The following is a 26,687-nucleotide window of genomic DNA, read 5'->3' as shown; positions in this document are numbered from 1 at the left end:
GTAGAACATTGAGGGGTGTCTTCGTTTTTGAGAAATGCTTTTGCAAGTCTTTGGCCAAAAAAAAAAAAAATAGTAATAAAAAAGAATAGAAGCAAGAGGTAACTTGATCAAAAATTTGTTGAGTCAGTGTGTGGGTTGACTACACGCGTGTGATGAACTCCGCTTTAACTTGCGCTGCTCTGCGGCAGGGTGCAGCTTTCTGGTGTAGGATGAGACACTCACCTGGACGGGTGGCTCGGCGTGACCCGGTGTGGCACGGGCACGGGCACGGGCACGGAGGAGGAGGAGGAGGAAGAGGAGGAGGAGGAAGCAGGGCGGCGGGGTGCCGCGTGCGTGTGCGTGTGCCCCCCACCAGCCCGCGCCCGTCCCGCGGGCGGCCCCGAGCCCCGGCTGGGCAGACAATGGGAGATCAAAGCGGGGGGAGGCGGAGGAGGAGGAGGAGGAGGAGGAGGAGGAGGAGGAGGAGGAGGAGGAGGAGGAGGATGGTGCCGGGCGGGCGGCGAGGCGGAGCGGCGGCGGTGCGGCGCTCTCTCTGCGCTCGATTAGTGTTCCTGGGGAGGGAGCGAGCGGGCCGGGCCGGGGAACGGAGGGCTTGAGGGGGGGGGGGGGGGAAGGAGGAGGCGGGAGCGCGCGCGCGCGCGCCCGGGGCGCCGCCGCGTGCGCGCGCGCGTGAGCGAGCGCGCGCCCGCGGGAGGTGGCGGAGCGAGGGAGGGGAGGGGAGGAGAGGGGAGGGGAGGGGGGGTGTGGGGGGGGAGTAGAGCGCGAGGGCGCGCTCGCGATCGGGGCGCGAGCCGCGTTGCGCAGCTGCGGTGCGCGCAGCCCCGCCGCCAGCAGCAGCGGCAGCGGCAGCGGCAGCTCAGCGGCATTCAGCGAGCGGGGCTGCGGGGTGCGCTGGAGAGAGACGCGCGGGGCGGAGGAGGAGGAGGAGGAGGAGGAGGAGGAGGAGGAGGAGGGGGAGGAGGAAGAAGAAGAAGAAGAAGAAAAAGAAGAAGAAGAAGGAGAAGAGAGGAGCAGCAGCAGCAGGAGGAGGAGGAGGAGGAGGAGGAGGGAGACGGAGGAGACGGGGGGGGAGGAGGAGGCCACACGGCCACCAACTGAAACAAAGTCTCCGCGAGCCCGCACCCAACTCCACCTTGTGAGGCTCCCCAGCATGGCTTCCGAGGAACTCTACGAGGTAACAGCCCCCCCGCCGCCGGCCCCGGCCCCGCCGGCCACCCCGCCGCACCCCGCCCCGCCCGCGGCTCGCCTCGCCCCGTGTCACCCCCGCCGGCAGGGCCCCGGCCCGGCTGCCCCCGGCGGGAGGACGGAAGGAGGGCAGGAGCCCGAGCGCTGCCGCCCGTGGCCTGCGCGGCCCCCCCCGGTGCCCTCCGGTCCCCTCCGGACCCCGCCGGTGCCCCCCCGCTCCCCCCGGTGCCCGGCAGCAGCGCTGACAGCCGCCGCCGCTCGGCCCCGGGGCGAGCGCGCCAGAGCGGCGTGCAAAGAGGCGTGCAAAGAGGCGTGCAAAAAGCCGAGTTAGCGCCCGGGTCCGGAACCGGGCTGCGTGTGTGCGTGTGCGTGTGTGTGTAAAGGGAGAGGGAAAAGCGGGGGGGGGGGGGGTGTTGGTGCGCTGCTCGCTGCCGGCGCCGTCCCCGCAGCGAAGTGCTGTGCCACCATCCTGCGCGCCGCGATGCGAAACGCCAGGAGCGCGACCTGCCCCGCGCCACAGCGCCGGGCACGGCTGCCCGAGGAGCCGGGGGGGCTCCCGAGCTGGGGCTCCCGCACGCCGGGCGGCCGCGGGGCAGGCTGGCAGCAGGGGAAGGGGCTTCGGGGTGGCGGCGGGGGGTGCGGTGACAGCCCAACTTCGAATTTCCTGTCCTGTGTGTGGCAATTCTCACATCCTTGCCCTTAATTGAAAGGCATCATGGTCCTCTTGGATTTAACTTCCTTGTTTTTATTTTGACGAGAAGTCATCCCTGGGAGTGCAAAGCGGTGGCCGTTTCGGAGCCTGTCTTGTCTTTTGGGTAAATGGGGTAGTCACCCCAAGCCACAAAGGTGTTTATCGCATGGTTAGCAGGCAGCCAGTCCGCGATTTATATATATAAAAAAAAATATATTTATATCTAGAGGCTGGAATGCTAAGGTCAAAGGAGACAGGCGGCCTTCAGGACACTTGGCAGAAGGAGACGCCTTGCTGTGCGCACTGCTGGTGCGCAGGTGTCTCCTCAGAGTGGCATTACACCCGTGGGCGAACAGACCTGTGTAAGCCAGGGAAGGGTACCCCGTGTGGGCTTATGTCTGAAGCAAGTTGAAGGCTGAGCAGAGGTGCTGAACTGATGGATGAGAGGACCGAAGGCCTGTGTTCCCAAGGCAGATAAATCACGGTTAATTGCTTTGGCAAGTTTCCCCCATCCTCATAGTGTGGCTTAAGCCAGTCTTGAAGGGATGATCCCTGGAAGTGGCTGAGAAACGTAGGGACTGCTCTGTGTAGGAAAGAATTGCCCAAAACTTGCTTTGACTTCAGGAAAAGTTCTGTCGGGTTTGAAGAGTTGGGCCCGTAGACCATGCTGTGGCCAGTGCTTGCGTGTTGCGTGTTTCTGGATTTGTTCAATGACCAACAATGGGACGTCATTTTCGATAGGCATGAGAATGACAAGAAAAGTTCTGCTTGCTGGATGTTGGGCTGAAGTTAAACAGTGAGCAGCCTTTATTAATCTGTTTGTTCGTCTTACGCTGTGTTCCCAATGTTGACTTGTATGAAAGGCTCAGTAGGCTGTTGACCATGGTCATCCTCACTAGGAAGGCTACACATCGTATTCGTTGGGCAAAAGTGCGTCTCTCAAAATGCTTGCAATCATAGACTGCTTTTTTTTTTTTTTTTTTTTTACTTTTAAAACCAGTCACTTTCGTTCATTGTGTAAGTGCAAAGTTTACTTGAAGTGCCAAAATTGTTAATGCTTTTGGACTCAGATGTGGTCAAACTGTTGCATGTGTTTGTTTTTTTCTAAGTTGCTGTTATTGTTTGACAAGTTTTGTCTTTTGATGCAATTTACAGAGCCGTGCCTGAAAAATCAGAAATCATAAATAATTTAAATGTAGTGAATACTAATTTGGGAGGTATATAACTTCAAGTTGAACTGAAACGTTGAATATTGGATAATTTAAATTCTCCGTGAACTACCATGTTATTGACCATTTTGTGGATATTTCATTGTAACTAACGCAATACAGTATTTTTTCAGTCTGGTGATTGAAGTCCAGTGCAATTTGCTATATATCCATTTTTCCTTCTGAATCTTCGTCTTGTGTCTTGAATGAAAAAAGTGTAAAATCTATTTGAGATTGTTAGGCTGAGTATGAATGCTAACTGCTCCTGCTGATAGGTGCCATGGTTCTTCCAAAATACAAATGAGAAATCCGCTTATAAGCAATACAAATGAAGGTAAGTTCCTTTTTTAACAAAAAATTCTTTGTGGATTTGGTTGTGTATGGGATGATTTTTACTCTAGATATAAACTTGGGAGAGAGGGAGCCCAACTATAGGCCGATGATTGGGAATTCAAAGATAGAAACCTTGAAATATGCTAACAGGCTGAAAGAGTGACTTTGTTGGGCTGGCTGTATCCTTCATGTCATTTGTTCCTCTGCTTTCTCAGAGCTGTTTTAATGATGACCAGCGCTTTTTTTTTTTTTTTTTTTTTTTTTTTTTTTGAGGGGGGAGTTGATTTGAAGAAAATGTGAAGCATTTATAGAAAAGCATTGAAGAGGCTGTCTTTTCTAGATGGAAAATGAAAGACAGTAATCTTGCCAACCTCAATGGGTGAGGCAAAGAGCATAGTTTTTCTGTTTGTTAGTTTGAGTCTTCAAGTGACAACATGTCAGTGAGGTGGACAGACTTGGAAAAATTGGTCAACAAGGCAGGTAAAGGAAAATATAAGTAAAAGTGCCATCTTTTTTTTTTTTTTTCTTCCCAAATTTGTTTCAATAGGCGCGTTTTACACCATCTTTCTTCATCCATGTCTGCTGCCTTCTGCATTGCTGTAGCTTTTGAGAAGTTCTGTGTTCCAGCAAGTACTAGGGCTACTTTCTTTTATGTTGTGACAAGTTTGCTTTACTTTATGGGCTTGTTCCCCGCCCACTGCAAGACTGTTGCTTGTTCTCGTCGTCTCCAGTGGAGTAGTTGTAAGTGTGGTGCCATACTGCCACGTAGATGGTTCGTTTGGAAAGCAGCTGTGGTTGCTGCCTCCGCAGTCACATCACTTGACCTCCTCTGGCAGACCCTTGCTGTCATGTCTGGGATTAAAGTCAGCCTAAATCGAGATTGCTGTGACAAATTCATTTGATGAAATGTAGAAATGATCCTATAAAGGTACTTCCCTGGACAACTGCATAATCTGACAGGTCAAAAGTACCAAAAGCAGTACTAAAGCCGTGCTCAGTTTGGCAGGGTCTCTATCTTCTAAATTTCAGTAACTGCTGTACTAACTGCAGTGGAAATGTAGTGAAATTCTCTGCCTGTTGGAGATTTTATCTAATCAAACGACCAAGTGTTTCCATCTTTCCTCTAGGTATAACTGTTACAGTTGATGGTTTACGTGACCCACTGGATCAATACATTTGAGTAACTGTAGTTAGACCCGGGCTGTGATTGCTACTCAGATTAAAACATTCCTACTGGGGTTTACCAGGAAGTAAGCAGAGCGATTTGTCTGAACCTCGCCAAGTGCAAGTGTGCGTTGGTGTCTTTTCTTCACTGTGTATTTCACCTTGGCATTGCTCATAAACCTAGTATTTTAAAGTGACTTAACCAGTTTCCATTAAAATATTAAAAGCTGACATATTTAAAGTCCTGTAGTCCAAAATTATATGTTTATTTATGTTTTATAGATTAGAAAATGTCTTTTTTTAAATCCTTCATGTGTCTTGCAAAATACATGCACTTTTTTTTTTTTTTTATCCTAAAGTCTGTTGTTTTCAAGGTGATATTTCACTTCAGATGATGATTTGTTATTTTTGTTTTTATTTTTAGAACTAAAGCCTTTGACATTAAATTTTACAGATATAGTGAAACTACAAACTGAAACCAATTTCAGAAGCACCTGACTGAAGTTCTGTGGTCTTGTATTAGTCTATATGTCAAGTTTGATCACCTAATATGTAAGCCCCAAAGACATGTATTCTATGAATATTTAAACTTCGTGTATCCAACAGTGGTCTCAAGTTCAAAAAAATAAAAATAAAAATGCTTCTGATGCCATGGGCTCTTCTTCAACTACTGTGCTAATTTCTGAAATGGTAGAACATAGAAAACTGGAGGAGAAATGCTGTCACTTAGTTGAAAACTGGATCCTGCATGGGAATCATCAACTTAAAAGTAAAGTTTGTATCACAGTCCTAGTTATATTGTAGCAATCACATCTTTATCATGTTTTGTGAACTTTTACCAGGAAGTTTAAACATCTCTTTCACTCAAATTAGCTGAAAGGTGAAATCCACTATCTGCTGTATGCAACTTGGAATGCATTGTAGTTTTTGGTAGCTATTTGATAAAAAACTGATAGCAACATAAAACCGATAATACCCGTTTGGGCAGTAGCAATTTTTTCCCCACTGAAACGGGTTGTTTTTATTCAATCTGTCTCATAGAAATTTTAAAGTATCTTGGGATATCTCTTTTGTTTCTTTTTTTTTTTTTTATGTGACAATTCCTAAGATGTTGCCCAAATATCAATGACATTTCTTCATGAAAGGGGGTCTTACAGTCATTGTGTTGTAATGGCTGGATCTTTCTGGTTTTAGTTTGACAACAAATTGAACGAATATTACTGCTTATTTCAGAAGAGGTGAAAGACTAAGAGAGACTTGCTTGGCTAGGCCAAGTGCAAGGTCCTGCACCTGGGTCAGGGCGATCCCAAACATGAGTACAGACTGGGGGATGAACGGATTGAGAGCAGCCCTGAGGACTTGTGGATATTGGTGTAAGAAAAATTGGACATGAGGCAGCAACATGCGCTTGCAGCCCAGAAGGCTAACCATATTCTGGGCTGCACCAAAAGCTGCAAGGGAGGTGATTGTGGCCCTCCACCACGCTGCTCTTATGAGACCCCACCTGGAGCCCTGCACTCAGCTCTGGGGCTGCCAGCACAAGGACATGGACCTGTTGGAACAGGTCCAGAGGAGGGTCATGAGGATGATCAAGGGGCTGGAGTACCTCTCCTGTGGAGACAGGCTGAGGGAGATGGGGTTGTTCAGCCTGCAGAAGAGGAGACTCTGGGGAGACCTTACAGTGGCCTTCCTGTACCTGCGTGGGGCCTACAGGAAAGCTGGGGATGGACTCTGTGTCAGGGAGGGCAGTGAAAGGACAAGGGGAAATGGCTTTAAAGTAAAACAGGAGATTTACACTAGACATTAGGAAGAAATTCTTCACTGTGAGGGTGGTGAGGCACTGGCACAGGTTGCCCAGAGAAGCTGTGGATGCCCCATCCCTGGAGGTGTTCAAGGCCAGGCCAGATGGGGCCTTGGGCAGCCTGGTGTGGTGGGAAGTGTCCCTGCCCACGGCGGGGAGGTTGGAACTGGATAGGCTTTAAAGTCCCTTCCAACCCAAACTTCTCTATGATTCTTCAAGAAGAGTCGAAGCTGTACATCTAACTTAAAATAGATTTTAGGATTAGCTGTTGGTCCCACTTTGGTGACTTTCCCTTTTTAAAAATGGAGAGCTAATGGAAGAGCACCTTAGGAATGGCACCACCACATTTAGTGCAAGAAACGTGATGCTTTTCCACATCCCTTGCCACATTGTCTTTCACCAGTTTGAGATATTTCTTATCTTCTGTCCCAGAGCTCTAGACAGAACCCAGGAGGCCTCGGTGCCCCCTCTTCTGCTGCTGCCTAGAAACTGCCTCAGCCCCCACTCTTTCAGCGTGTCCTGCTCTCTGCTGTGATCTGGCCTAGCAAGAATCTAGTAACTGCTCCTGAAGTCCAAACAGCCAAAGGAGTTTAATTCTGATTGTGTCCTCTGTAGGATTGCAAGTGAATCACAGAAAAGGAGATGGTTAACAGTTTTTTAATGTACAAAACTGCTTTGTACGAGCATGTATATGTAATGTGCATGTATATTATGAAAACAGATAGAGATATATTTTTTTGCTTTGACTTACCCATGTCTGTCAGGGAGGGAGAGGGAGGAGAGGAAGAGAGCAGGGGGAGAGATGCTTCCTCCACAAAGGATACGAGGTTCTGATAATTCTTACCTTCACAGTCTCTCCCTTGCAACAGACTGCAATTTTATTTCTTGAGGTTTTTGGGTCAATCAAAGATGTTGGCTAATGCATTGCCACTCACACGTAGAGTTACAGAGTAATTACTTCCACCTTACAAGTCTGTACTATCAGAGAAGCTTGCTCCCACTATTCCTACTTTCAGTACCTCTTGAATGAGGATAAATTGTTGGACACACTGAACTTAACAATACATGCCACAGCCTCTTGTTCTTCGGGAAGCTTGATACAGCTGGAACAGCATCGGTGATGCAGTATCCCCCTTTGACTTCTCACTAGGTGCAGCTTCATTTATTCCTGACCACTGTGGCATGACTGACCTGTGCCAAAGCCATGGAAGAAACAAGTTACGAACTGTTATGGTTTCATCTCTCTCTCATAAATTCTCTGTGCTTGCAAAGATTGTACTTCATACAAAGCATTGACAACCAGAATGACTTTTTAAATATGTCATAGCTGGATGTGCAGATGTGTTAGATAGAACTGATATGCAGGCCAGTAATGCCACTCATAATGTACTATAACAAACTCCAAATCTGGTGTCACTGGGTAATGTATTATTTTTGGATATCTGCTGAAAGAGTGAGCTCTACAGACTGTATTTGTAAGGTGAAAGGGAATATGTAAGTCCTGTTAACTTCTTCTGTGCCTTTGAGGTTTTGGATGGATGTTGCGATGAGGTATGTGATGACCTTAATTTGTCAATAAATACAGGATTGTTGGGTTTTTGTTCATCTTTGAGTTGGACATTTGTAATTTTCATATTAAGTGTACAGTGTGCTTTCTCTGACAACATATTGTTAGTCTAGAAAATATCTTAAGAATGAGAGCTCTGTATTTTTCATTATCAAATATATTATCCAAAGTCATAACATCTCCCCAAGCAGAGCTTTTATTTTTCCAATTTTTGATGGGCTTTCAATATTTACAAACAAGAATATTATGCTCTTTGAAATATTTTCTTTGAACTTCCCTCCATACTACTTAGAGGAAAAGAAAATTAACATTTTACCGGTTCCGTACAGTATAAAGGCAAGAATATTTACTGTTTTAATAAACATCCTCAGAAGATTTCCGTGTGTCCCTTAACAGTGACCTGCTGTAGATCTTTTGCAAGGAATCTACAAACATGTATGAATACATAGATGTATGTTAGAAAAAAAATTAACCATAGATTTTCATTTTTGTAATGATTTTAAAGCCACTTTGCTAGCATTAAAATGTGAAGTAAAGTAACTATTAGGTAAATAGTTGAAAGATACTTAGTAATTTTACTGAATAGTGAAACAAAGTAATTACCATAACTGGGTTTTGGATTTTGTGATAGATTTTGTGATTCTTCAGTGAGGTTGCACAGTTTATAATCGCACTGCATAAAATAAATTAGTACAACTCTGATCAAATCTTGCTTCTAGGCCATTTTATTTTATTTTATTTTATTTTATTTTATTTTATTTTATTTTATTTTATTTTATTTTATTTTATTTTATTTTATTTTATTTTATTTTATTTTATTCTGTGGAGAAAGATAAAGTAAATGTTTTAAGTGGCCTAACCACATTTATAGTTGTGCTTCTCCAACTCTTCTGCCCCCACAGTTTCTGAAAGTTTCACAGCTTTTCTGTAAATTAAGACTTATGTTCAGTCTTTGCTGATTGTCATAATAGCATCTGAAAAATCAAACCCTGTTTTTCAGAGTACGTTGGATAGATACAGAAGGAAGGAAAAATCTTTCTTCCTTTCTGACTGGGATTTTCATTTTGCAAGTGCTAATGCATACCTCTGTAAGAATTTCTATTTGCTGTAAAGCACTAGTTTACAGAAATTTGTTTGTTTCAAGGAATAATAAAAAAATGGTTTTAGTCTAAAGCCATTGGATATACATTTTACAGATATGCAAGTGGGAAAACCATTGAGGTACATTTTTAAGTCAGTTGAAATATATACAACTTCAAAATACTTCTCTGACACTGTGTTGTGTTGGATGTTGTATTTAGTAGATACTCAAAAGTCGGTATTTTTTGAAGTTCTTTCCATAAAACAGTTATCTGATGAAACATCATCTGCATATTGACAACACTTGAATGTAGAAATATTAAGGGTTCAAAACAATTCAAAGTACCTTCAGGAAAATTAGCTGGATTATACTTTGGCTAGTTGCTATGTAATAGTTATGCTTGATTTTAGCACCTGATTTTCCCCAGTTGCATGTATAAAATATAGCGTGTGCCAGCACAGTGTGACTCTTCAGTCATATTTTACTGGCCAGGTCACGTACAAGGTTAAAACTAACAGACCTGGAATTGTGTCTTGAAGAAATAATGAGTTTGTAAAACTATATGCATTGTCACAAAAGATCTGCCCAGTTCAGCATCCTATCGCTGGTCAGTAATGTCCATCTGTCAGTAACGCTAGAGGGGAAAAATGGGAAATGTAGCACAGCAGTAATCACTGGGAGCTTTTGTGGTTCATTTTGCTGGGGCCAAGAGAGATTTTAGCAGTGGCTTTAAAACTTGGGCAATGTAACCCAAGCCTTCCAGGTGTTGATGCCTGCTGGAGGGCGGCTGACACAGGCTCCAGCAAGGAAAGGCACACCCGTAGGAAGAGCGATGCCTCACACATCTGTAATTTCTGTTGGTATTGGTAGGGCATGATGTGAGTGGGAATACAGCATGATAGCCAGATCTCTCGCTCTGTGTGTTGAGCTAAACTTTTGCTGCTTCCTCTCAGGATGTTTCTAAACACACTCTGATATGTCATTCAAATGGTAGAGTTTAAGGCATTTGTACAAGTCTTCTCTTAGTCAAAACCGCTAAAAGATCGCTGTTACTAAACATGGTTTTAACTTGAACCTAAGTTTTCAAGGAGAGGTTGTTATCATATATGTATATGATCAAACAAAACAGAAGCATCAGCTCCAGATAAAATCTAAAATTATCAACATTGTACACTCTAGATAGCCGCAAAGTTTGTGGTGGAGACTTGGTATACTAAAGGACTAAATATACTAAATATACTAAAAGACAAAATAAGGACTGGCTAACTGCTTTGTGTGGGTAGACTCCTAGTTGAGAAAAGTTAGAGAGAGGAATATGGCCACAGAATAAAACAAATCGTAATAACAAACTCCAGGAATTAATCTCACTATTTGAAATTAATACCATTTAATACCATTTTGTAAGTGGGAAAATTGGGAAGATGGGTGGATAACATTTCCTTAAAGAGGAAAAATCAGTTTGTTTGTTTAGCTATGTAGGCTTTTTGCCATGCAGTAACCCTATGTGGTAGCTCTGAGATGGCTCCTCATGGTTTCAGGGCTGAGATATGCTTGTTTGGGTCACAGATAAGGACCTGAAGTAATCTTTGATTATTAACAGGGCTTTCTAAGAACAAAGAAACACAAAGAAAGAAGAAGTGATGGTGTTTTCATCACACGGAGAATCTTGAGCTTTTGTTCTCAGTGTACTTATCTGCGGAATTACCTCATAAACATAGTTGCTGTCAGAGAATGTGTTTAAAGCCAATGCTACAGTCAGTTGTGTGCGTATTTATAGCTAAACGATTTCTAATGCTTTCTGAAGGTGACACTGCAGATTGTCTTCCTCTGGAAGACTGGGCTTCCATAGAAACAACTACCTACTGTCTTTCGCAGCTGAAGAAATAACTAGATGTGCAAACATTCCCAAGGGCAATGGAAGTTTTAAATTAGTGCAGTTTTAGAGGAGTCAATCAATTTTCACTTATGATACAGTAAGGTCAGAAGATTCAAAGTTAAAATTTAAACTCAGCATACACCGGGTTGTTTATAGTGTGTGTAAGTATCTAGAGAAGGTTAAAGCCCAACTTAGAAAGTTCTTTTCAAATTTCTTCTTTTCTTTGTCTGGTTCATGTGCTTAGTGTTATGCACTTCTTGTTTTGGTTTGATTATACAAAAGGCTGTGTGTTGAGCAGGAGACGAAAGGACATTTGATATCTATTTTGCTTTAGTTGAAAAGAAACATACATGAGACAATGTAAAAGACAAGTCTAGTGCTAGTTTAATATCATGATTTTTGAGAGGCATAGCTTCCAGAGAATCGAAGCTGGATAAGCTGTATTTTTACCCAGGTCATTGCTGATCATCAAGGGACGGTGATCAATAACAACAAAGGATTTTGGTGCCGATGGCAAATAAAGTAGCTTCCTGTTTCGAAAGGTCCATAAACGTTTCAGATTCTATTTCACTCAAGTTAGAGGCATCTCTCTCAGATCAGGGTAGCTGCTTAATTGATTTGTTTTTCCTTTCTACCACATTATACTCATCAAATCTCCAGAGGTTTGTGCTTATTTATTTAAATTGCCCAAGAATAAAATATTACGTTCTGAATTAGATAGAAATAATTTTCTTTAGGGATGCTTCTTTGCGATGTAACATTGTAAGACTGTCAAAACGTGGAAGACAGTATACACCCATCTTAATTCTATGCAAACAGTGCCATGCTTCTCTACTTTCTTATCAGTGAAGGTTGAATAGTCGGGCTGTTTGTCTTTTATTGGATTTATTATTATTAGAAATGCTTATTGAGGTACATCATTATTAAAACACCTAATTTTTCCAACCAATTACTTACAGGTGGAATGCTGAATAAGCATGTTGAATGAGGTGTGTGTTTTGGAGATTGTCTCTGATGCCATCAGTGACAAAACATGGATTTAATGAGAAGATAGGATGAGTCTGTCCCATGGATGCTAGGGCTTGACCCACATCTAGTGATAGATGAAACATATTACTGTTACTCGCCTATTCTTAAGTTATTTTGCTATGATCAACCAGATGAAACTGTTCTATTCTAGCTTTCTTACTTTTAGATACTTGTGAAAAGCAATGAATGACGCACAGTTGTCAGTTAAGTTACAGTTAAAATAGTGTGAGATAAAATTTCTTTTCAGTGTAAATGAAGATAATTGTTAATCATTTACTGTTATTGGTCTGTAAAGTGTGGAGTTCCAGTCTTTATTGCTGAGTGTTATTTGAACACTTTCAATATTAATTGAATTATTCAACATTAAAGTTGTTACTCAAGTAATTACAACCTAGTTTATTCTAAAGAATGTAATCCTCTGCAGTTGGACATATATATTTCTAATCAAAGCTAATAGATGTAACAAAACTGAGTCATTGCATGCATAAAAAAATAATTTCTTTTATTATGTCATTATTATTGTCAAGTAAAAAAATGTCCTTTGGCTTCTTTGCTTGTTCTTGATGGACATTTTTATAAATATTGGGAATTAATAACATTCATTATTCTAACTTTATATATATATATATGTGTCTGTGTGTTTTTATTCTTTCCATTAGTAAAAAAAATATTTTATTTGGCCGTTTTTTAATTTTCTTCTGTGCTATTATATATGTTTAAGAAACTTGAATTGAGGTGTGATTAATTTTGGGAAAGGGATTTTAGATGTTTATATGCTAAATAAAAAAATTATACCGAGACATAGTAAGTCACAAGAAGGGGAAGAAGAAAGTCACGACTGGCCTGCAGAACCATGTGATAACTCTGTGTTCTGCTTTTAACAAAGCAAATGTCCCATTTTCATTGCTTTGTCCCTTTTGTCAAATCTTAGAGCTCCACCTTCCCAGCCTCTTTGCTGTACCTGTCTCTCTCATTTTCAGTCAAACCACCAGAAAAAGCTTTTACCATGTGACTTATTCAGAAAAGGACGATTTCAGAGTAGAATCAGTTCCCTATTGATTGTAAAGTAAAGATGATTTTTGTTTTTCTCAGCAAGAAGCTGGAACTTTTCTATGGAGTGGAAGAAAGGCATATCATATCCTACTAGAACTTCCTTATCATTTGTAGAAGTTGGCAAATAGGTAGGCAGGGGCTGTGGGGAGAAAATGTGGGATCTCATCGTTAGGACACCTGAGTGCTGTCTTGAAAAATGCCATTCTTCCTTCCCTTCTGTCATGGTTAGTCTAGCACTGAGCAAATCACTCAGCCTGAGTATTTCAGAGATGGTTGCTAATCATTTGCTCATCTCTCTGACAAAGTTTGAATCCCAGAGCCAAAATATAAGCAGAATGGAATAGCAGAATGTCTCACCCCCCGCCCCCCCCCCCAGCCTCCCAAAGTAAATATTGTCACAACATCTTAGAATAAAGCAGAGCAATCTAACTGAGTCTTATAGAAGGAAGCAATGTTACAAGTACTATACACAGATAAAGCTGTCTCTCTTTTATGTCTTTTTTTTATTTCCTTTTTTTTTTTTTGGGGGGGGGGGTGCGTGTGTGTGCACACTAACTGCTGAGTGAGGTATTTAGCTAGCATGTAATGTCATCTCTGATATCCTTTGTAATCAGTGATAAGAGTCATCCAGAAGGCCATTCAGACCATTCAAATAAATTCCTCTAGAAGGTCACCAGAACAGAAACTTTATCCCCTTTCTCTACAGAGAGGTTTAGAAAGGTTAGTCTGGTTAATTTAGTCATTCTGTTAAATATGCTTAAATTGTGACCCCCTAAGCAGTGATCTTTTTTCCCTCCCTACGGTCTTTTGAACCTAATGCAGGATAATACCCAACTTTTCTTTCATTGCAGGCCTTCCCATGGGACTGTAAACTGTGTTAGTAGGTGAATGTTGTTAAGGGATTGTGCTGTTGAAGCATATAAAGGGTTTAGGCACAGCACTGAGCTGCCATGGCGTAAATTAAGTTCTTTTTTTATCTGAGTGACAGTTAATCTGAGTGATGGATCAAGTTACATTTTTAAACCATAATTGTTGTATTTTGCTTTGTTTCAGCTTAAATCTCAGAAGGGTTTGGGGTGGTAGTGTGTTATAATTGACTTCAGGAGCTCCTTCCTCAGACCATTCATCTGTTTCTTCCATTGAGCCACAACAGCAGCTTGGCCACATGCTAGGAGGATTAAAAAGCTGACCTTGCATAATAAATGACAAACAAGAACCCTAGCTCCAAAAATATTTGTTTGGTTGAATCCATTCCTCCGTGCGGTTCAGTGCATTGCTGTACACGTATTTGCCAGTATGACAAAGCAGGTGTCGAAGGTTGAGCTCTACAGCCAGCAAGTAATGTACACAGAAATGCCCTGAGACTAGAGGAAGAAATTTGCCCATTCTGATAGCACTTGTGTTGGTTTTCCTCTCTTTCTCTTAATGTTTCCTTGTTTGTCATAATGATTAAAAGTCAGTTTTAAAGCATACTAAATATTAAGGAAGGAGACTAATTATTCCTTGTCTGGTTCCAGCTTGCAGTCTGAGTGCTCAGTTCTCTATGGCTTAAGCAAATTTCAGTGCTGCAGGCTTTACTTTGCACTACTGCCTCTTTCTCTGGCAAGCCACCCATTCTTGCCCCCTTCCTTTGCACTGACACTGATTTGTGTCACTGGATCAGGAGAACACCACTGAAGGCAGCCTACCTAACTGAAAGCTGTCCGCTTCTTTCAGAGTTTTCTGCCTTCTCTCTGACTGACTCAGGCTGAAGCCAAAGAAATGCCATTTCAAGTAAAGGAGCAGGAATACATGGCGTGGTTGAAGGGAGATGTGTGGGGAGGGAGGGTTGCAGCAGTGACTTGGATCAGTTGAAAAAAGAATCCGTCAAATGGCACGTGTGATTTTCAGCTGGGTCAAGTCACTGGACTGACTTGCGGTGCGGTTGTGCAGCTTCTTGCCCCTGAGTTGTGTTGGCTCTAGAGTAGGGTCAGTGTCCCTGGACGGCACCTTAAGGTCAGGGAGCTGTGTGCAGGGATGGGGCGACCAGCGTGAGAAAGATGCTGCGCGGACTGACAAGGCGATCGTCTTCAGAGTAAAGGACAAAGCTGTTCTGCGCCATATAGTTTTAGTGGCCAGTTAAACTCCCACTTTGATTGGCAAATGGAAAATTCATACTTGCAACAATTTGCAATGCCAGTTAATTCTCACTCCTGCATGACTATTACTTATTATCAACATTTTCCAGAATTTTACACTAGCATAGCAGTTGCAACATTTGATGAAAGTCTTCATTGTTTTTAGAGTGCAATAAGTAATAAAAGTCCTGCAGCCATGTAAGGTTGTTTTTTACCTCTCCACCCTGACTGTACTATAATTTTGCTGAGGTGCTGTTATGCAAACCAAATCTGAAGCCGTAGGTGGCATACAAGCATAATTAAGAGTATCATTTGCTTTTAAGTATTTTAGTTTTACACTGGCTGGGCAGTGGGCAGGCACTGGGATGGGACAGGCTGTCTGTTAGTAGCTGAGCTCACTTTAGGCTTTATTTCATTTAAAATGCTGACACTAACAAAGATTGTTTTTTAGCCTCTCCAACGGAATTGAAGTTCCAAGTATAAGTACTGTCAATATCTTCTGAGTAGAAAAACTTTTGCTTTAATGACTTTTGGTTTCGGTTTCACACGCAGGAACAAATTATATTCACTTTGAATGTGTTTATGTGAGGGTGGGAAGACTGATAAGGAAAGTAAGCCATGTTGCTCTTTAACTCCTTCCAATATATAAATAAAAACTGGTAGGAAAGAATAATATCAACTAATACTAAGGACTACAAGGCTAGTGCTCTATTATTGAAGCATTTTGTAACTGAGTGAGAGTTTATAAAGCAGCCAAGTAGTTTAAGTGCCCCAGATCCAGTCTTCTCAGTTCTGTGTGTGTGTGTGGACCCTATAGTTTGGTTATATTAAGTAAAAATATTCTGACAATTATTTTAGTGTAGCTAATAATTAATTAAGAAATGTACTATTTCTTAATTTTAAATATGATAATAAAAAGACTAGATTATGCATTCAGCATTTTAAAGACAATTTTATTAAAAGGAATTTATGTACTTACTACAAATCTAGTCAGCATTTGTATGCAATTTGAAAACATCATAAAATAAATTGATTAAAATGTTTGTTATTTCAGAGGTGTAGCACACAAAAAATAAGATCATGTGAATGTATATTCAGATGACTCCCTGTTTTAACAGGTGCACATAGCAATAAGTTTAAAACCTATACTTTGGTTTTAAACCAAAACAAGTTAATGTCATTGCCAACCACTGGCATTGATCCTTCATTTAAATAAATAAATAAATAAACATGTAAAAAAAATGAAAGTACAGAACAAGACTACACTCAGTTAAAAAAAAAAAAATGCTGTTGATCACCATCTGGAAACTTAATCCAATATATTCAAATTTATTTACTTGCCATCAAAGTGTAGAAAAAATACCCAAACATTTTAGGCTAGTTATGTGAAAATTACCAAGGCCAACAGACCTTCACTGTGCCAGCTTTTACTGAGTGCCACACTTTTATATCAAGAGTAGGATCAAATTATAAAGTTAGGCTATTCTTATTGCCCCTTCCACTTTTTCCTCCGTGGTTCAATTCTCACATTGTATCTAACAGCCAATGTGTCCTGGGAGCTGTTTTTTGTTTGTTTGTTTGTTTTTATATATACCCAGAAAGCAAGGATCAAGCCATTGGATACTATCTCTAATTATTTGCAAGATAAAAACAACAAAATGGTTTCTTAAGAAAGTTGCCTCAGAAAGTTCATTAGGTCCTGAACTTTCTTTTTATAGAGATAACGGCAAGTGTTCCTGGGATTCATAACAGCCAGTGTTTTTCTTATCTGTTGTTTTGGGCAAGGTTTGAAAGTCATCACTGATCCTTTGGTGTTTTTTTTTTGTTTTGTTTTGTTTTGTTTTTCAGTCTTTCCAAATTACAATTTGAATCAAAGGTATCCTAACTAAAAAGGACCATGGGCACAAGAAAGAATCGTGATTATTTTCTTAATGAATAATAACCCACTTCTGTACTGTGTGAATATTTGTGAAATATGTTAGGGTGATTTGTGCTATTGCTAAAGTAACATCAGCACATATATAATCATAGAATCACAGAATGGTTTGGGTTGAAAGGGACCTTAAAGCCCCCGGTTCCACTCCCTCTGCCACAGGCAGAGACCTCCCACCAGACCAGGTTGCCCAAGGCCCCATCCAGCCTTGAACACCTCCAGGGATGGGGCATCCACAGCTTCTCTGGGCAACCTGTGCCAGTGCCTCACCACCCTCACAGTGAAGAATTTCTTCCTAATGTCTAGTGTAAATCTCCCATTTTACTTTAAAGCCGTTCCCCTTCATCCAGTTCCTACCCTCCCTGACACAGGGTCTCTCCCCAGCTTTTCTGTAGGCCCCATGTAGGTACGGGAAGGCCGATATAAGGTCTCCCTAGAGCCTTCTCTTCTCCAGAATGAACAACCTGAACTCCCTCAGCCTGTCTCCATAGGAGAGGTGCTCCAGCCCCTTGATCATCCTCGTGGCCCTCCTCTGGACTTGCTGTAATAGGTGCATGTCCTTCCTATGACAGAGCAGAAAACCAGTAGTGGAGGTATCGTTTGATTAGAAATAACTGATGATGCAGAAATGAAATAAATACTCTTTACTGAATCAGTACTCTGTGAAGTAACCTGTTTCAACATTTTGATTTGGAGCACTTACATCAAAGAGGAATCTTTCTTTAAATGTCTACATACACTGAAAATATGCATTGTTATTTCAGAGCCCTTATATTAGGTGATCATATAAAACCTTACTGGAATTTCTAATGTCTGTAAGTCATTCATCATACTTTCCTGAGACTAAGAAATTGTTTTCTGTTCAATTTTACTTTTCTTACAAAAATTAAATAAGATAAAAGATCTTAGCTTTCACCAAGACAATCAGCACTGACAGTTTTCATTGCATATTTAAATCAGTTCTATCCCACACAGGCCTTGCCAATAAAATGTGCTTACTTTTTCCAAAAGGATGATTTCCGAAAAATAATTTAGAGATTTTACTGAAAATATAACAAAATCAATTTTGTCTGAAAGTTACATTATTAAAAAAAAAAATAAAAAGTTACCCAGCAGGTTTATAGTTCTAACAGTGAAAATTCATTACAGATAGGCACGAAATTATCATGGCATAGTAAGGCAGGGGTGAAGATTCAAATATTCAGGTGAATGAAGACAGAGAAAATGCAGGGAACAATAGTGATTATTAGCTGTCACAAAGAAGAGAATAATTGTAAGAGATTATATAGACAATAATAACAAACCTTCTGTAAATGGGGTTAAAGACAATATGAAAATTTTCTTTTTAATTGAGAGAAAAAAAAAAGTGTTAGTAATGACATTGGCCTACTAGGTAAGGATAATAATAGCAAAGAAGACAGAAATAATGCAGAAATATTCAGTAATTCTTTACAAATGCTGCTTTAAGTCCAACACTGTTGTTCTTTGGCCAACATGTGGATGTTGTGTTCATAGTTTACAATGATTTACAAAAAAAAAAAAAAAAAAAAGGAATATATTTTGTTGTTGTTACTCTTAGCAGTGAAGATTTTCATATGTACAAAATTATCCACCTGAAGACATCTAAGGTATTGGGTTTTGTATTTTGTTTTTCTTTAATTTTAATTGTTGTAGAGGTGTAAATGAGATCGGAAAGGACAGGATGCAACATAAATACTGGACTGGATTAGCTGATAATGATCAGAGGAAGAACTGCAGAAAGCCTGAGATGAGAGCTGGTTAGCAGAAAATTAAAGAAAGACAGCAGAGTCAGTGCTTGCCCAACTAAATAGGTCTGCATCTATTTCTTCATGGTGAAGCTGAAAGTTTGGTTGACAAAGACATTCATGCAGATATAGTAATATTGTGAGGTATTCAGATTTTCAAAACCTATCTCTTTGCTAAGTCAACATGGCCCATATTAAATATATTTTGAACTGGTTAACTGACAGATCATAAAGCAGTAATAAATGGAGGACACTCATGTTAGATTTTATAGAGATTTTTCACAGCCCATTGCTTTGAGGACTTGGATAATGATCTGGAGGAAAATAGAATATAATCTCTGGTAAAATACATACATGCAAAAATTGATGGATTAATAACTGTGAAGGATGGTCTCTAGTTAGTTAACAGAGATCATTTCAACATATGTTAATATAGCCAAATGTATCTGTCTAGACAGTAAGATCATGAATTTAGTTGGAGAGTAGTATTTTGGAAAATACTAATTCTTCACAGATAACAATACTGTAGCTAAAATGCAATGTACAGTGCCTTGGTATCGATATAGGGATTTCACGATGAGTGAGGTGTGCTTTTATTTTGCTGTGAGGTAATGTTAGAAAGCTATATCCTGTTTGAGGCTGAGATGCAAAAACACCCTTGATAAGCTTAAAAAGATTCAGAAAAAATACATCAAGGACAATTAAAAACCTCAAAAGAAGTAAGTGAACAAATCCTGAAGTACTTAGTAAAAGCCTAGAGCTGAGTCTATTAAGTTTGCAAATGCAAGTTTAGGAGGTGACTGATGGCCTGTCCTGTAAGTACCTATATGGGGCAAAGATTTCAGAAGGAGCCATTCTTTCAGTGTAGTAGACAATGGTAATTAGAAAATACAGTGGCTGAAATCTGGATTAAGGTGTATTTCTTCTACAAATATAATAAACTTTAAACTGAAGGCGGTTATATATCAGAAGAGTTTATTTAAGGATGTTCTGGAAATGCCAGTGACAAAAAGCTGTGGATCTTTCCAAAAAGATGTCTCTAGTTCAAGCAGAATATGATTGTCTGCTACAGGAATACACTGAGTGAAATTCTGTGTTGTACAGGAAGGCAAACTAAATGATCATAACTCAGTAAAATCTGTGAGTTTGGATAATACACAGGTCACCTACCAAATCTGGCAAAGTTGTTTTCAGCATCAAATGTGCCCTGTACTCAGTTGTAATGTCTGTCCCTGTATTTTAGAAGGTATGGCTGAAAAAAGAAGGAAAAGCAGGGCTGAGGAAAGTGAGGAGAGTGTACTATAAAGATCAATTTACATTATATTTTATATATACTGGTGTATTAAGTGTGAGATTTATTAAATCAAAATACATAAAAATCCCAGCAATATATACTTCTTCTACCTACCATTTTGAAGGATTTCTACATGATAATGGTGTGAATTAGCAACCGTCTGGGAACAATACCCTGCTATTTGTTAAAGGAGAGGACAATAAAGTTCTTCTAGACAGGAAAGAATCTACATTGTTAACAGATGACCTGAAAGTTCAGCTCATTGAAAAGGCAAATATTTTGACCAGGAGAATAATTCTTCCTGTGGAGCAGTATGAGTTGCAGTGCTTAAGCTGTACAGCTATTTTTAACCGTGTCACAGCTATTGAGCTTAGTCTTCAATTTACTTCATAAACAATGTAAAAAAGACTAAATAGATCTTTCTCCTTGATGAACATAGAGGTGAATATGTCAGAAACCTTTTAGGTTGCAGTTTTTGTTTCTTTTGTGTAATTTCTGTAATTTTGTAACAGTTCACATATGGATTTTTGTCTCTTGTTCACACTATCTGCCACGTTCTGTTTTGTTAAACTCCAGAAATATTGCATCAGAGTAACCGAGGGCAAAATCTGGACTTGTACATGGAATGAAGGCTGTTACGATCAAGGAATAAAACATTAAGTCTCTATATAATCCTATTTTCCTTGGGTGGCACAGCTATGGTTTTCCAGAATTTTGTTCTTGAACACTTCTGTGGCTTAAAATGCAGTTTTAAAGTAGAATTGAGTTCAATGTGTAGCTTTTCAGCTTGTCTAGATTCTTTCAGATATTTCACTTGAGCATCTAGAGCATCTAAAATCTTTAACAGAAAATCTTTAATCTGATTTACTGAATTCTGTATTTGATATTTTTAAGTATCTCTAACTTGGAATGATAAGTTTTGTTTTGTTTTGTTTTTCTCTGTTTTGGATAGTAGTTTTGCTTACTTTAGTGCTTTCTAAGACTAAAGTTATGCCTGAATTATGTTTTGCACATTAAGATTCTTCCATTCACAAGATTTGTTGATAATACAGTTAAGATCTTACTGAAAAATATTCGGAGGGATGAAATGCTGTTTTCAGGATCTGCATTTATCATAGTTTTAATATAGCTCAGTTTTCAAAGATGGTATGACGGAAAATTTGTTTTAACCTTAAAATTGTGCATCATTTAGTAAACAGGCATATATGTATGTCTATGTAGTTCTTTGTTGCAGTCTCTGAATGTTGCTTTGTGATTGCCTTCTGAGAGTGTGTATTGTTTATATAAGTTCTATATGATCTATTTGGACCATGCCATAAAGTTTATGCTTACTCTGTGTGTGTACGTAGGTGTGTAATGCATCCTTTGGGAAGAAAATAAGCCTCTTACCTCTTTAATTACCATGCTCTTCCTTGTAATGTGGTTTTAGCTTTTCACCCGTTTCAGGAAAGCATGACCTAAATAGGAGAGACTGCGAACTGCACATAGTGCAAAGCTCTGTGAATTTGGTTTCCTTTCCACTGTTGAAATTAGTGAGTATAGTCACTGTGTGTTTCTAAATGGTGAAATTTGGTCGGGCCCAATCTTTTCATTCTCTCCACCACTTCACTGTGCCCATGTTAATGCATATGTGGAAAAATGGAAGGAAGGTATGATGTACTAAATGTCACGGTAACTTGCTTGGCTGTTCAGGAACAGATTAAGAACAGACCGGGGTACCTTTGAATATTATTCATGGAAATGAACTAGAAAGCATAGCCAAGCATACAGAATATTTTTAATATTCTTTGTCAGGTTACATTTTGGTATCTTACTGTAATTTTAAAAATAATTTGTTTGACACTTTTAGAAAGCTTATATTAATGCACTTGAAACTATATTCACACTGCTCTCTGATACAGGTAACTTGCAATGTTTATATGTTACTACACACACACATAAAAAGATATTTCAAATTCAGTTCCCACCAAATTATGAGATAGTTATTTTGCTTGTGTGACAAACACATGTACATATAAACAAACCACATTTAGATTAGCCCCTTGTTCATATATACTTGAAAAATCTGATAAAACTCTTGCACCCTTGGAAGGAGGAGCTTTCTAGGGCAAAGGCTGTGTCTGAGCATCTTTTTTTTTTTTTCCTTTTTTTTTTTTTTTTTTTCTTTAGAGATTTTATACCACCTTGTAAAAAGACTGTTATTTACATCACAAATTTAAACACTCTAGATTGAGGAAATGCCAGACTTACGGTTGCCTGTGAGTTCTTAATTCTCTTTCTTTGTGTCTAATTTTTGCACAGAGTAGATCAGAGGTCCTGCAGGCAGGGAAGAAAACTGCTTGCAGTTGCAATTAAAAGAGAACTAGAAGGTGCACAGCAAATCAACCCTTTCTGATGAATAAAGTAGAAAGCAGTGCTTTCCCCCTTGGTGCTCCCAGGCAGGAAGCATAAGCTATCAGCAAAAAACGTGGTAGTGGCGTGTTTAGCTTCTCCTGTTTGTCCTTATTCTCAGCCACTAGAGATTCCCAGATACGGCAAATGCAAAGTGTGTTGATAACCTGCCTTCCCACCGCCTCCTCATCTGGGTGTTCCCTCTGCCAATGCTGGTGCTCATAGCATTTGACAGAGTCAATTTAGGTAGCTCAGGCATCTGAAAATTCTTCTCTTCCTCTCTCCACCCCACCCCACTTTTTTCTTTTTCTTTTTTTTTTTTTTTCTCCCTTCTTTTGCCTAGTGGTTTGAAGCTGGATTTGTTCCAGGAGCAAGTTCAGTTTAAATTTGGGCAACCCCAGAAGGACTGCTTTAAGCAGCTGGGGAAGAGCATCCTTAGACTGTTCAATCTGCTGAGTTTCAGAGCTCACTGGCAGTTTTGGAGGTGATATAACTTCTCAAAAAGATGGCCATTATTAGGTAGCTTTAAATAGAGTATTATTTCACTACTAGCTCCCCAATAGTGGAATGTCTTTAAAGTAGCATACAAAATTATATTAAAGGTATAATAACTTCGTAGTTGAAATACTAGCATTGTTGTGTTTCTAGGTGTAAGCATCTTGAATGAATTAGGTCATTAAAAACTTGAGTTACATCTACTTAAACAAAAAGGTAAAGTCCAATTGCTAGATCTGGAAGTTAAAAAACAAACTTTATGGAATTTTATATGCTAAGACTGCCTGTTGCCTTCTTACAAAAGAGAGCAGGGTCAAAACTTGGTTTTCTTCTAGAATTTGCTTGTTATTCTTTGTTCAATAATTTTCTTAACTTGGAATGTAGATAAGGAGTTGATGTTTTTTGTCAATGTTTTTTGTCCTTTGGAAAATGAGAAAAATGCAGGAGTAGGGGGAGTACCTAATGAGCTTTTCTCTGTTCCCATTATCATCATTACAAACCTTGTATCCAGTCGTATAGATAATGAGTTGGTAGTTGTTTCCATACCAACAGACCTATCACTCATAATAATGATTTTATTTTTCTTTGACTGTCTGCACAGATTCCAGTTAGTCTGCTTGACTCCATGTGCAGGGCATCAATCTTCTGGGTAGTAAGGCCCGGTGGGATCTTGCCTGCTTCTATTCATTGCCCCCCTGCCTTTCCCACCTTTCCCCACCTGAGCTTAAGAGTACCTGTTTTTAAAAGATCAACAAATTTCCTCTCTGTATAGCATATCTTCCTGTCTCTTACCTGGTTTAATAAAGCAACCCACCTACTATATAGAGTTACAATCCTGTAGTTATGCTCTGGAAGAACAAGTCCACTCCGCACCATTCATCAGTGCCCTCTACCTAGTGTTACTTTTCTCTGGTCTGCTAGCTGAGCTACTCATGGGAGCTCTCCCTAATCCAATTCGGTCAAATTGAACCATGTTAGGAAAGATATGTTATTTAAATTGCTTAAGCTGATCTAGCTTATTTTGACTGACATGTTTAGGTTGCTCTTATGTGTGCAGCTCAGCCAGAAGATTTAAGAAGTGGTAACTGTCAGCAGGATGTGATGATAAGCTGGGGGCATGGGTGGCAAAGAGCAGATCTTTCCCAGGTATGGCTGAACTGGTTGAGGTATTCTTGTGTACAGCCTGAGATTTGGGATCCTGAATTTCTTAGTGGAGTACTCTTAAGTCTGTTGGTTCATTGAAAAAGAAAAAAACTGCCTCATACCAGTCCCTCTCTGAGTGCTCCTGTTTGCCACAGCTTCACCCGGCACCACCTAGGGTATATTGGCCAAGAGGCTTTGATTGTCCACTTTTGAACAACTCCTGCCAGCATTATTTCATAGTTGAACTAAAGTGCAGGTCTCCCTCTGGTGCCTACTTTGTAAAAGCACAAGATTTTATAATTGGGCTGAGCAATTGAAAATCAACTGTATGGAAAGAGAAAGGTCTCTTTGTTGTCCCAGTAATAACAGTTCTGAGAGTGCTGACAGTAACATTAGACAGTAGACTACTTTTTTTCTCAAGTTACATAGTGCTAATCTGTGCATAAATTCAGAACTGTGTATTCACTGTCAGCTGCAGCAGTGCTTGTCCTCCACACCTCTTCTAACAGAAAAATCTTCTGTTTAGGAGGTATATTTCTTAGTAGATATATGGAAATGTGACAGAAGGGTTTTGCCAATTTCTTACCTATTCCACTTCTTTACTAATTCCTTTTAGCTGTTCATTTTGGAAATTACTTGACTACTGGTTGGTCTTATATAACTGGAAGAGTTTTCTGCTTTGGTGCATTTCAGGGTGTCATGATCAGGATCTAATATAAAGCCCTTTCCCCAATGGTGGAAAAGCTTAAACATGAAACATTGATAGGAGCACACCACCACACATCTTCCCAACAAAATGCTATAAACTGATGCCATCCCCAAGGGAGGAATTTTTCATTTGAATCATCTTCTACCCCAGGGCTTCTGACCCCTTTAGAGAACCCAGCTTTTTAAACAGCCCTATAGTTCATAGCTATCTGTGTGTGGTGTTTTGTTGTTTTTTGTTTTGTTTTGTTTTGTTTTTTCCATATTCCCAAGAGCACAAATTTCAAATGTTTCTCCAAAATATCCTGGTTATGCCAAACATCAAAAAACTGCATGCATTTGGGGATTGTTACCTTTTGGTTGTACCTTTCTGACTTTGAGAATACCTTGACAGCTTCTGATAACAGCAGGCAGTTCTCATACAACCCCAAATGATGTGTGTGACTCAGTCCTGCATGCAGGTATTTCCACAAATAAGTCTGTTTTATAAATGCTCTGAACGGTTGTTTAGAAATACAGTTTTAGAGGAATATTGGTCAATGTTTCAGACACAAGCTTTTCTCATCCTTTGTTGTGAACCAACACATTCAAAAATATCCCTGGTACGAGTAACAGAGCAGCAAAAAGGCCTGATTTGGACTGCCCCAGCATGAGCAAGGTTGGGTTGATTTTTAGGAATGACAAACTGATGGCACCTCCCCTCAGTTTTGCCTACTTGATGTGCTCTTACAAAACAGCAATCTGAACCTGCATTTGAAGGCAGCCTCAGGGCATCTCTGTGGACGATGTCCAGCACAAAAATGAGCTCCACTGAGGTACAGAAAGCCTGTCTATGGGGATACAAGCTGCTGGCCTTTAAGAGAAGCCACAAGGTCTTTTGACTGCATTTGTGCTTTACCAGTCTTTGGAAAACTGCGGAGGAAAATGATCATCATGGTCTTTTGGGGATGGGGGTGGTGTTGGCCTTTATTCTTTTTCTATTTCTCTACCCCCTTGAGATAAAACTTGTTTCCCCATTGGAGTGTTAGGTTGTAGTTAGGCAGTACTGCAGCAGGAGTGATGTGTGGGGACGAGACATTTGGTTTTTGTTGTTGTTGTTTTCCAGTGGGCTCTCTGCATTTTGCTGGCTCATCTGTTTTTATAGCTGAATGTTAACCAGGTCCAGAAATTCAGCTAAAATGTAAATATTATCCTCATCTGCTTCTTAGCAGAATTAGTACCCTGAATGGGTACAATATGCAGCTGCTCAGCAACTATGCCAGCACAATAGTGGGGGAGTGGAAGAGAACATGAAGAACAATGTGGCGTTTAAATTTTCATAAAGATTCTTGAAAGGAAGGAAGCAAGGATGAGCAGGTAGCAAGTCACCAATTGGGTAATACTTTCCTGCAAGTTGCCATTAAATGGCTTCTGTTCATTTCAGTGAAATGAATTCTCGGCTTGAACATCTGTCTGTAACCAGTCTTTGTGTTGTCCTCTTCCCATATTTTTCTAACACTTTCATAGGAAACAAAGCAAAGTGTTGAAGAAGCTCTTTCATGCTCTTATTCGGCTTTCAAAAGAAATAAATTGGGCTCTAAATGCTTTGTAATTGTGGTGCTGTCCAAGGCAGGTCAGTGACCTCATCTAAGAGCAAATCTTAGTAGCCGATTACTTTTTCACTGCTAGCATTTAGTACCTCCTTAAATTCTGCCCTTGAGTTTAGACATCATCGCAAAGAAAGGCAATCTAGGTCCCAGTGGTAACAGATGTATGTGGAGAGGTGGTGAAAGATTGCTTGCAAGAGTCTCCTGTTTTTTCAGCGATATAAAAAATTGTTTTGTCCTGGAGGCTCAGTCAGATGCTTTACAAGGCT

General features: G+C 40.3%; 1 protein-coding gene and 1 long non-coding RNA gene across 2 annotated transcripts in view; both read left to right on the top strand.

The window, feature by feature from the left end:
• Window positions 1-821: 821 nt before the first annotated feature.
• CDYL (chromodomain Y like) overlaps window positions 822-26,687 on the top strand; it is a 103,392-nt gene continuing 77,526 nt past the window's right edge. Inside the window, exon 1 of the mRNA XM_082754645.1 lies at window positions 822-1,174. Within this exon, the coding sequence (XP_082610771.1) occupies window positions 1,151-1,174 (24 nt within the window). The 5' untranslated portion in view covers window positions 822-1,150. The remainder of the gene's footprint in view (window positions 1,175-26,687) is intronic.
• LOC309875321 overlaps window positions 3,389-26,687 on the top strand; it is a 31,826-nt gene continuing 8,527 nt past the window's right edge. The window contains exons 1-2 of the long non-coding RNA XR_014317011.1: window positions 3,389-3,418; window positions 5,036-5,133. This is a non-coding gene — a long non-coding RNA (uncharacterized lncRNA). The remainder of the gene's footprint in view (window positions 3,419-5,035; window positions 5,134-26,687) is intronic.

This window comes from Aythya marila, assembly GCF_965140915.1.
Source record: "Aythya marila genome assembly, chromosome: 2".
Classification (NCBI taxonomy): Eukaryota; Metazoa; Chordata; class Aves; order Anseriformes; family Anatidae; genus Aythya; species Aythya marila.
This window is presented reverse-complemented; position numbering and strand designations above follow the sequence as displayed.